Source organism: Typopeltis vanoorti, chromosome 14, assembly GCF_054136105.1.
Source record: "Typopeltis vanoorti isolate ZY-2024b chromosome 14, IOZ_Tvanoo_1.0, whole genome shotgun sequence".
Lineage (NCBI taxonomy): Eukaryota > Metazoa > Arthropoda > Arachnida > Uropygi > Thelyphonidae > Typopeltis > Typopeltis vanoorti.
In genome coordinates this window covers 28,782,801-28,795,657 of record NC_143562.1, presented here as the reverse complement: position 1 = coordinate 28,795,657, position 12,857 = coordinate 28,782,801, and the positions used below count along the sequence as shown (strand labels likewise).

General features: G+C 38.0%; 1 protein-coding gene across 2 annotated transcripts in view; it reads left to right on the top strand.

Moving 5' to 3' along the window:
- LOC150099333 (extracellular matrix organizing protein FRAS1-like) overlaps positions 1-12,857 on the top strand; it is a 1,385,483-nt gene that overhangs the window by 1,320,102 nt on the left and 52,524 nt on the right. For both annotated transcript variants that reach the window (XM_090403569.1, XM_090403568.1), the window contains one exon: positions 1,058-1,173. In XM_090403569.1, the coding sequence (XP_090259695.1) occupies positions 1,058-1,173 (116 nt within the window). The remainder of the gene's footprint in view (positions 1-1,057; positions 1,174-12,857) is intronic.

Below are 12,857 nucleotides of genomic sequence, written 5' to 3'. Positions count from 1 at the left end.
CTCCAACAATTTAACCACAACACCTGACACACAGGTGTTGTGGTTAAATGTTAGGCCTATAATTTGATGCTTGAGTTCGATCACCTCCTTTCCTCCTTTATGAAGTGGCACAATCTTGCCCTTTTTCCACTCCTTAGGAACTCGACCGAGTGCAAGACTCATATTAAAAAAATATGTCAAGACAGGTGTCAACTCCCTGGCACATTCCATCAGCATACGTGGTGATATATTATCAAGTCCCACAACCTTATTAACATCTAGTTTACTCAACTCCCCATACACCTCTTGCTCACTTACAGTCAATCTCTTGTCCTTATCATCTACTGCTCTCAATCTCTCCATGAAGTCATATTCACAAGATTGAAAGACCTTTATGAACTGCTCATTAAGTATCTCCACCACACATTTTGCAACAGCTGTATTTATACCATTTTCTCCTATCAAAATCATAAAAACTATTACTTTCAAATAATAAATTTAGCTTAATCCTTTATCCAAGTGTGAGCAAACAAAGTTTGCGCCTGAAAGTATCTTCAGGACTGGGGTAAAGTGGTACAACACCGGGCAACTCCTTGCAAAGGTGGAGCAAGCTACCAACACTCCTATCTCAGTATCTCCCATAATGCAAAACAATGTGTGTTTTGCATTATGGGAGATACTGAGATAGGAAGTGTTGGTAACTTGCTCCACCTTTGCAAGGAGTTGCCTGTTGTTTTACCACTTTACCCCAGTCCTGAAGATACTTTTAGGTGCAAACTTTGTTTGCACACACTTGGATAAAGGATTAAACTAAATTTATTATAGTCTGACCAAGTGAAAAATAAACTTTCATCAATTAATTGTCATTTGATGAAGAATGCAATGAGTCATATTCCAAATGATTTTTTCAAACATATTTTTTAAAAATTATGATATCAGACAATGTTAGCTGATGGCCTAGATGCTAATATTGTTAATTAAAGATTTTAAGCTGTAGGTTATTATTATTATTATTATTTTCGGGCTACTCCGGGTTCTATTTTATTTTATTTTATTTTGTATTTTTTCTTCATTATAGGATTATACTGGTCAGTATATAATAGAATTAATCCCATGTACTGTGAAACCAGCACAGACATATGTCACCAATTCAGGAATGCCCTCCTCCTCCTGTACAGCACGTGCTATTAAACAGTAAGTCTTGAAATAATTCTTTATTTAAAATTGTATTAATTTGATATTTGAAATATTGAAATATTTAAAAAAAACTGTCTTTGCATTTTTGTGTTTCTCTCTGTCTCTGTCTCCAATAAAGTAATTTTTTGAATGTAAGAACAAAAAAAAAAAAGAAAGTGCAACATTAGTAAGCTGTATCAAAATAAATAAATAAATAAATAAAATAAAAAAATCACAAATTTCCTGATATTGGGCATTAGCCTAAAAGATGTAAAAGAATAGATATCTTGATATCTTTGGTTTATTAATGCATGGTATGACAGTGCTTACTGGAGAGAGAGAGAGGGGGGGGGGTGGGAAGATAACAGTACCGGTGAGTATAAATAACATAATTAGCAGTGGTCAAAATGTTATGGAAAGTTATAAAAATAGAGGATATCATCTACTTTTATATGCTTGTACAAAGTGGTATATTCTCCAGAGTGGTAGAAGAATATAAATTACAAGAATCTAATATCTTCTACTTTTAAAACTTTACAATTCCAAACTGAAGATTTTAATAACATAATTTAAGGGCATGGCAGACAATGCAGTTTAGATTAACCACCTTATCATAAGTAGTAATCAGGTTTCTAAGATGAAACCTGATTACTGCTTATTACTTGGCTGTTACAAACCAAGAAGTTACTTTGCTATGACAAACCAGGGAAAGATGAAGGTAATAATATTAACTCTAGTATCTATTCCTACCAAGCAGATAATGTCTGCTTTCCAACCTATATGCTATTGATTGAATCATACTGTGCTATCAAAATTTGAGCACCTTTTATATGGCAGATGATTGTCAATTCCTGGTGTAGTACTATGCCATTCGAGGCTTGAAGTGACCTTTTAAAAAAAAAACATCGTGCTTGTTGTCTTAGAGCAGCATTTCCAGATTTCCTAACCCTTAGCACTATGAAAAATACATCTCTCTCTCTCTCTCTCTCTCTCTCTCTCTCTCTGACATTTCAAATTCCTTAATACTGAATTAGAGTTTTTGCTCTCTTAAGGCTTCTCCCTCATTTCTTCCAGGTTTGGCTCCCACTAGGGGGGGGGGGGACTTAAGATTATGTGGGAGTGAATGGAGAGTTTTGTCCTGGGAGAGCAATTTGAGTCTCCAGGGGTTGGTGTTTTCTGGCGTAGCCTCTATCAGAGCCGTGTCAGTGAATTTTTCCCCTGGAATATGAACTGTTCTGCTCAGTAGTAAGGTGAACCTGTCATTGAGTGGAACTGCTGCTGAGTTGGACAATCCTTCGATCGCTTGATGGGAGTAGTCTGAGGGGGGGGGGATTACCTAATTTTTAGAGAGGTTTTTTTACTTATACAGCAACCGACCAATTCGAAACAGCTGTCAGGTCAGTGAAACCTTATCAAAATGGACCAATAAAAGGTGAATATATAAATGTTTGGGTGGCACCTATGTCTTCTAAGTGGTCCATACTAAGGAAACTTGTGAATGCCATGGAATGTATTCCCCTAAGATTTCTGGTCAATTACAAAACTTTTATAGTTTCTACATTTGGGCTTTGAAATAATGCTTGATCTAATATCCACTTGACTTATATAATTTTACATCGCTGAACTGAAGCCTTTTGGCTCTTTATGTTAGTAATTTATTAGTGTTATTATAAGATACCTCCATAAAGTCAGGGACTCATTGAGGAAGGCCACACATCATTCACACTACATCATGCCTTCTCTTGAATTTATTCACACTATTTGTACTCATACCCTCCAAAGGTTAGCCATTCCATTCATGCACCACTGTGAGCGAAAAATCTATCCCTCACCCTTTTCTTCACTGCACTCATTCCAATCTTACATGGATGCCCTCTTGTTGTCTCCCCACCCCTCTATAAAATGAAAAATTCCATCTATTGGTATCCTGTATGACTCTTGTAGATCTTTTTCATATCATCCCTCTATCTCCTACCTACTAACATTTTCAGTACAAAAACTCACAATAGGTGGTGTTTTGGATTGTGTTACTTGGAAACTGTGCTCTGTTATAATAACATTTCACTTTATTTTCTGTCCCAAAAGAAAGTACAGAAAAGCTATCGAGAGATTGAAGGTCGCTAAACCAACCATAAGTACTCTAAGCATTTCAAAACAAGTTTTCCCATAATTTAATATTGGTCATAGCAAGTGTTAGCAGCCAACATGTAGCATGCTAACACTTGCAGTACGAAGCAAAGATGGCGGCGACAAAACAGAGTGAAGACAAAGTGTTACGAGTCTCGCTGCCTCAGATAGAACTCTTGAAGCTTTAAAATGCCGAAATTTCAAACTAGATATTATGGAAAAGAAAAAGAGTTTGATAAAATTAGTTTAATCCTTTATCCAAGTGTGAGCAAACAAAGTTTGCGCCTGAAGTATCTTCAGGACTAGGGTAAAGTGATACAACACCAGGGCAACTCGTTGCAAAGGTGGAGAAAGCTACCAACACTCCTAACTCAGTATCTCCTATAATGCAAAACACATCTCCCTGCGGATATGTCTAATGTTATGCATTAAAGGAAGGGCCACTACCCAGACTAGTTTCGACCTTTATTGAGGTCTCTTCAGTGGGAGCCAGACCCTAGTGGAAATACCAGGCAGAAGCATTAGCAGGTCATCTCCACCTATAGGAGTTGCCAAATGGTGTGCCACCCTTTTTTAATAAATTACTCTGGATTTAGAGAAAGATGTTGAAAGTTTATTTTTTCCCTTGGTTAGAGTATAATAAAATTAGTTTAATCCTTTATCCAAGTGTGAGCAAACAAAGTTTGCGCCTGAAGTATCTTCAGGACTAGGGTAAAGTGATACAACACCAGGGCAACTCGTTGCAAAGGTGGAGAAAGCTACCAACACTCCTAACTCAGTATCTCCTATAATGCAAAACACATCTCCCTGCGGATATGTCTAATGTTATGCATTAAAGGAAGGGCCACTACCCAGACTAGTTTCGACCTTTATTGAGGTCTCTTCAGTGGGAGCCAGACCCTAGTGGAAATACCAGGCAGAAGCATTAGCAGGTCATCTCCACCTATAGGAGTTGCCAAATGGTGTGCCACCCTTTTTTAATAAATTACTCTGGATTTAGAGAAAGATGTTGAAAGTTTATTTTTTCCCTTGGTTAGAGTATAATAAAATTAGTTTAATCCTTTATCCAAGTGTGAGCAAACAAAGTTTGCGCCTGAAGTATCTTCAGGACTAGGGTAAAGTGATACAACACCAGGGCAACTCGTTGCAAAGGTGGAGAAAGCTACCAACACTCCTAACTCAGTATCTCCTATAATGCAAAACACATCTCCCTGCGGATATGTCTAATGTTATGCATTAAAGGAAGGGCCACTACCCAGACTAGTTTCGACCTTTATTGAGGTCTCTTCAGTGGGAGCCAGACCCTAGTGGAAATACCAGGCAGAAGCATTAGCAGGTCATCTCCACCTAACGAGTTGCCCTGGTGTTGTATCACTTTACCCTAGTCCTGAAGATACTTCAGGCGCAAACTTTGTTTGCTCACACTTGGATAAAGGATTAAACTAATTTTATTATACTCTAACCAAGTGAAAAAATAAACTTTCAACATCTTTCTCTAAATCCAGAGTAATTTATTAAAAAAGGGTGGCACACCATTTGGCAACTCCTATAGGTGGAGATGACCTGCTAATGCTTCTGCCTGGTATTTCCACTAGGGTCTGGCTCCCACTGAAGAGACCTCAATAAAGGTCGAAACTAGTCTGGGTAGTGGCCCTTCCTTTAATGCATAACATTAGACATATCCGCAGGGAGATGTGTTTTGCATTATATAGGAGATACTAGTGTTGGTAGCTTTCTCCACCTTTGCAACGAGTTGCCCTGGTGTTGTATCACTTTACCCTAGTCCTGAAGATACTTCAGGCGCAACCTTTGTTTGCTCACACTTGGATAAAGGATTAAACTAATTTTATTATACTCTAACCAAGTGAAAAAATAAACTTTCAAAAAGAGTTTGCTTGCGATTTTTGTTGCCAGTGGACTCATGCCAGTTGTGCCAAAATCAAAGCCAGCCAGCCATTTTTCTGTCCCCTGTGCCTCCACACTGTTAAGCAACTCCTACACCTCAGCAAGCACAGTGGAACAGCGCTTTATCATGCTTCATGAAACATTCTCCCAGAAAATTGACACAATAAAAAAAAAAAGCTTGAAGCAATTCACAGTCAGCATCCTGAAGCTAACATGCCTACCACAGACAATGCCAGAAAGCTTCACAATCTCATTGCTTCATCAGTTCAAGACATGACCGAGGTAGAAAATAAGTACAGCACCATCATCATCCTAAACTTCCCATTCGGAAACCAATGCAACACTAAACAGCGATTTTGTAGTCTTGTCAAACAATGCAATTTCAACCCCAAGAAAATGGTCAGTGTTACTGTTTCAAGCTAACAATCTCACGGAAAGATGGAACGAACTTCTCACACTTAATAAAAGTGACCTGCGATACTGACAAAAAAGCCAATCAGCATTCATATTGGCCAAGTCAGAAGGCACCAGCCCAGCATCATGTGGATGAGCCTGGCCAGATCTGACCCATGCACATCACGAAAAAAAGTGACAATTAAGAAAAGAACTGGAAGAGAACATCAAAATGGAGAAGAAACATGGGCAGTCAGTTACAAAGAAGGAAAACTAATGAGAAAATCAAACTCGGTAAACAACCAGTGTGAAAACCTGATCCTGAACACTGCACAGGAATGTGTTGGACACATGATCAAAAACAAACTTCACAGAACCTTCCAGATCCACTGCACAAATATACACGGCCTCAGTTCTAACCTTAATGATGCTCACTTCCACCTTCAGTCTGTAAAATCTCACCTACTCTTTCTGACCGAAACTCAAATCTTAAACAATACTCATCTCTGCTTTCCCAACTACACACACTCTTTAACTCATTTCACTGCAGAGGTGGAGTCTGCACATATGTTCAATATACCATGTCAGAGAGTATCCAAACTGTAATCTCCCAATTTTGACTTCCTTTGGTTAAAAATTACCCTACCCCATTCTACTAATGCCAACAACCAAACACCTTTCCTTCAATGTTGATTTTCTCCAATCCAACTCTCCAAACAGTGAAGTCACCTTCCTTTGGGACTTCAATGTCCACAACACTAGCTGGCTGCCTGCTTCCAACTGCACAGATCAAGCAGATAGAGAAGCCAAGACTTTTGCAATCACAAATGATCTCACACAAATTGCCTACATGCCTACCAGAATACCAGACAATCCCAACCACTCCCCAAACACTTTGGACCTCTTCCTAACCAGTGACCCGTCTAAGTACACTGTGAGTGTTGTCTGTCCTCTAGGCAGCTCAGACCACAGTGTAGTGCAGACCTCTTCCCCCATGGAACATACACAAATACTCGCATCCATGCATTGTATAGCATTACTGGAAAGCCAAGTGGGACAACCTTCTCAACTTCTACTCTTCATTTCCTTGGTCAGATTACTGTTTCCTGTCATCACCTGAACCAAACCTATGTGCTGAAAGAATCACTGAAATAATACTCATTGGCAGTAAAACATTTATTCCCTGCTCCTTGGTTCTCCCACAGGTGTGCCAAGGCTGTAATAAATATAGTTTTGGCTTGCATCCAAAACTGCATCTTCCTATATAGCCTGCACCAAAGCCTGGAATAGCGGCAAGAAAATTACCACTACATTGAAAACTGATTTTAAGAGAGCTAAAAGCAAGAAACTTGCATTATGTCCAAATGGCAGTCGTGCCTTCTAGACTCTATCTAAAGCTATTGGCCATAACTTCCGCCTAACACTATTACATCCAGATGGTACTATTGCATCATCACCCATAGAAGAAGCCAACTTCCGGGCTTCCTACTTCTCCTCCAATTCTTGCATAGCTGACCATGGTAAATCTCTCCCAACCATTCCAAACACCACACTCAATGCCACATTTGATCTTTCACCTGAAAGAGATCAGAAAAATTTTGCTCAAACTGTGTAACAAAAAATCTTCTTGCCCTGATGGCATCCCTCCATTTGTTCTAAAGGTCTGTGCCCCAGAGCTGACTCCCACTTTATGCTGCTTATTTACACTTTTTTATTCCACTGATATCTATCCTGCAGTCTAGAAACTAATCTATATATACAACCTATTCCTAAGAAGGGTGATAAATCCTTACCTTTAAACTGCCATCTAATTTTTCTCACCCTAATTCTTTCTAAATAAAGAATCATCAATGCCCTACTCCTACACTATCTTGAAGACTCTCATCTAATAAATGCCCAACAGTATGGATTCTGTCACTGTTGATCAACAGAGGATCTACTAACCTATGTCACCCATTTCTGGACAAACACCTTGGAAAGGTTTGGTGAATCGCAAGTGGTTGCTCTTGATATCTCCAAAGCTTTTGACTGAGTATGGCACAAAGGCCTATTAGGAAAACTCCCATCATTCGGTCTGTCCCGTGACTTCTGCAATTGGGTAGCCAGCTTTCTAGCAGGATGCTCACTACAAGTGATGGTGGATGGCTCCTTATCTTCTGTCTATACAACTAATGCTGAGGTTCCACCAGGCTCTGTTCTCTCACTTACTATCTTCCTTCTATACATAAACGATCCACTTCAGCTGACTGTCAATCCAGTACACGGTTTTGCTGATGACAGCACATTACACTTCTTCTTTTCGTTTGCCTAACCCTGCAAAGCACAAATCACCGCATCCTCCAGAAATCCAACTTCTACTACCTTAAATTATGATCTTCAAAGTGTGGTTTGGGTAACATTATCAACTTCAGTGCCAACAAAACACAGCTCTGCATTATTTCCCACAAAAAAAGAACCCTGTTCTTCTAATCTTACCCTTGACAATACTCAAATCTCTATACAAGATGAGATTCACTTTCTCAGAATAACTGTAACCTCTAATCTCTTTTGGTATAAACATATCACAACTATTGCCTACTCTGCATACAAAACCTTAGGCTTTCTTTTTTGCTTGAGGTGTTACTTTAACTCTGAACAGCTCTTAACCCTATACATATCACAAATCTGCCTGACCATTGAATACTCCTCTCATATCTGGGATGGTGCCCTTATGCCATGAAAATGCTGGACTTTATACAGAAAAGAGCAGTTAGATTGATTGACGACCTTTTTCTCACTAATACACTCCACTCACTTTTGCACAGGCATTCAGTCTCTATAGCCTGCATCTTCTATAAATACTTCTATGGCCGCTGTTCATTGGAGTTGGCATCAATAATCCCCCCACTCTCTTGTAAATCTGCCCAAATGAATGCAGCAGCTAACCAGCACCCTCTCACAGTTCAACTCCAAACTCACAGAACAAATTTCTCTTCTTCTTCATTTATTCCTTCCACTGCTGCCCTCTGGAACAATCTTCCATCATGTGTTTCCTAAGGAATACAACCCACCGCTTTTCTAATCAAATGTGAATAAGTTCCTTATCGCCTATCCATGGTACTATAGGTTGCCCAACCTCTCGTGGATGGGCTCTCCATAAAAAAAAAAATAAAAAAAATAAAAAATCTCCTCATAATTCCACAGTCCCAATGTGATCTTTGACACTCTCCTTTACATCCTTTCTGCTGTATCTGCATCATCTCAGAAACCAGATCTGTGCACAGATCTGGTTTCCAAGGTGATGCAGATACAGCAGTTTTAGCTTTTCATTAGATTAGTTTTAGCATTGCAATTATCCTGAGTTGTATTCACAATTTTTGCTATCTGATGCTTAAACTTCGACTTCGTATCTCCTAAAATTCCATGGTCCCTGATTAGTTTCTTCTATCATAATCCCACCAGTATGATATAACACTGCATATCTCATTGCACAAAAGTGCATAACTTCACATTTGCTAATACTGAACTAACAGCCAATGTCCACAATTCCAGCATATTCAATATTCAAAACATTCTGAAATACATATCAGCCCCATTCTGATTACCTACCTGTCTTTACATCATCAGCAAACAGGTTATATTTCACCTGTCCAATCCTTCTTGATGTCATTAATGTAAAGCATAACAATGGACCAAGGACTGATCCATATAGTACACCACTAGTCACCTTAAATCTTGTATATTCCCATCCCCCATATATCACTTTTTAACTTGTCAGTCAGCCATTCTCTTATCCACACTAATATTTTATAATCCAATCCCCATATTCTCTAATTTGTGCAAGTCTTCCATGATGTATCCATTCTCCTTGTCTAACTAATGGTAACATTATTATAAAATGTGAGCAAGTTCCTGAAACATGACATTCACTTAGTAAACCCGTGCTGTTCATTGTGATTATAGATGCTCTGTCGACTCATTTCTATATATCAGCTCTTACTAAGTTTTCCAAAATTTTCTCTGCTACTCTAGAAATACTGATAGGTCAATAGTTAGACACATCAGTCTTTTCACCACCCTTTTGCAATGGGATTATTGTACATTCTTTCCACATGAGTGGAAAGAATATACAATAATACAGAATGTACGATAATGTACAATAATCAAAAGAGTATTCAGCTGAACAGTCAGTTCAGCTGAATGCTCTTTTGGTATCCATGTTGATATTCCATCCCTCCCTATTGCTGAATTCATATTCAGTTTATGCAACAACTCTATTACCTCCTCTTCATTTTAGAACATTGTCAATTGATATATGTTAAGCAAAGCAGCAAATATTGTATTGGTATTGTTTGGAAGGAGGGAGGGGGATACATAAAAGTTTTATGCAGTTTTATGTAAATCTTCATAAAAGCTTCTTGTTTACAAAGAACAAGGGAGCAACTATTCCTCTATGAGAAATGCAGTTGCTAGATGTTTACTTATCTTGGTTATAGGTGTGCTTGACTTGAGGAGCAGTGAAACAAGTTGATATGATAGTGGACAGAAATATAAAAATAATTGAACTGTAGTTAGGAGAATCAATTAATTAAGAAATAAGAAAAATTAAGAGAGAAATGTAAAAATATGAACGTACCTCTCTCAGATTTAACAGGAACAGCTAAGAAGAAGAAGTTTCAATTTATGTAAAAGAATGGGTGTTCATCATGTCTGTGTACCATCTGAAGAGATTTGTTAACAGAAACATAGAATTGTTAATAATGAAGAGTAAATATTGAGTGATCAGGAAAATGAGCATACATATATCAACCAGAAGCCTGTTGAAAGATAGATAGCATAGAAGGAATAGGTAAAATCTAACAGTTCTGAGAAAGTGTAAAAGACAGTAATGGTTGTGGTAAAGAGACTAGATATTGCATCACAAACAAGGAGAATGTAGATTTGATATCAGGAGGTTGTTAAGAAGGATAAAAGATAAGTGTGATAGGAAAGGGAAAGTTAGTCAGTGTGTTGCCCAGATCTGAGACTGATGAAGATGATGATTCAGGAGAGCAAGGATTATGAATGATATATGTTATAGGAAATGTGTGAAGAGGAAGGAGTGCAGTTTGTTAATGCATTGAATAAGTTTGAAGGATGAATTGAACTGTATAAGAGTGATGGACTTCATTTGAATGGTTTTGGAGAGACTGCTGCTTGATATTTATGAATGGAAAAGTGGTTAGCATGAGTGTAGAGAATGAGAGAACAAGTGTGCAAGACAAATAGGGAAAGGGGAAGACTCAGGGTGGACAGGAGAACACAGCATGAGAGAGGTTGATGCTCATAAGGGAAGTGAAAGTGTGTGTATGTGTAGACAACAAGGAAATGGGATGGCCTGGAATGTAGGGAGAGCAGTTGGATTTGAAGAAGGTTCCAGGATGAATAAGGAGAAAAGAAATGGTTTGAGAAAGGTATAGAGAAATCACATCTAATAAGTGGTATCCGTGAAACTTATTATAGATACAGGAATGGACTGTTATGTTTGTAACTGAATACTAGAGGTATCAGAAACAAGGGAAATGAAATGGTTGCATTGATTGAGTTCATTCTCCCAAAAATTGTTGGAAAGTGAGACATGGTTGGATGAGGATGATGTCCTGACATGAATAGAGATGGAAGGGTATGATGTATTTTCTTGAAGATAGAAAGAGTAAAAAGGGAAGTGGGTGCTGTTGATGACATAAAAAGAGTTATCTCCATTCAAGATGGAGATTCAAGGAAGGAATAGTGGCAGTGGTTTGAGGCAGTATGGTGTGAGATAGAGATGAACAGAATGACATACTTAGTTGGATGTTGCTACACCTGGTAATGTGGAAGGTAGTGACCACAAAATGTATAAGAAAATTAGCCAAGCAAATAGGAAAAGGGTGATCATTATGGGTGATTTTCATTATAGCAATATAGATTGGGATGACGAGATAGCAACCAGATGTAAAGAAAATTAGTTTCTGGAGTGTTTGAGGGACAACTACCTCAGGAAGCATGTAACAGAAGGCACATGAGGATTAAGGTCTTGGATTTGATCATCTCATCAGAGGATGTTATTATAAATGAAATGTCAAATCAACCTCCAATCGGTGAGAGTGACCATGAAGTGAATTACCTGGGTGGCTGCCAGCCATGTGAGGAAAGGATATATGTGGAACTACAAGGCTGATGATTATGAGAAGCTAAGGAGATAGCTTGGAGCTGTAGCATCGAAAGGAGATCAATGCTGCTCGGGAACTCTTTAAGAACTATCTAGTAAAAGTGATTTCTAAATATAATCCAAGGATCAGAAGGTTAAATAAAGATGTGAAATGGATGAATGAAGATATTAAGCATACAACACAGTGCAAGAAGGTATTATGGAGGCAACATAAGATAAGTGGTAATCATTAATTTCATGAGGAGTACAAAGAACAGGCAAGGAGAGTGACTCAGTTGGTATGAGTAACAAAAAAAAGAGAAACTTTCCATTCTTTTCTACTTGTAATGTGAATTTAATTTTTGGATGTTAATTATTTAGAAAATCTTCCACGTCTTAATGATTCAATTCCCAGACTTCCTTGTCAACAAAAACATTGTTGGAGGATTATCATTAGAAGTCTATAGGAAAGAAACCTGCACAGGAAACCCACAAGCAAGCTCATTCCATCACCCTCAACAAAAATTAGGTATAAATCAAAACCTTGAAAAATAGAGCTTTAAACATACTAAAAGATGATGAAATCAAATGAAAAGAAGAACTTCAAATCCTATTTAATCAGTTCTTCCAAAATGGATACCCAAAAAAGGTACTAAAGAAACTTCCATTTTCTGATAAACCGTCCTGTGAGAACCTAGAAATTAATCACAAAGACGGTATCTGTTCCATACGTTGGCAGTACATCAAGAAAAATAGCCAAAATATTAAAAGTAGCCAACATCAGAACATTCAAACCAGTCAATGCCTTACAAAGCTTTCTATGCTCTCCTAAAGACAAAGTTGCTTTTTCTAAACATCTGGGTGTATAGAAGCTCTTTCCATGTTCTTATGGAAAGATATAAGTAGGTCAGACTGGCAGAAGTTTCAAAATCTGCAAAAAAGAACACACAGGCAACATTGAAAACAAAAGGGAAGAAAAAAGTGGATTTGTAGCACCTCGAAGAATGTCACATGATAAATTAGCAAGCATCCTCCATGCCTTACTTAGAAGAGAATTACTTCATCAGGTTCAAGAAGTCCTTCAAGGAATGATCTTTCATGGCATCTGGAAGTCATTAATTAATATGTG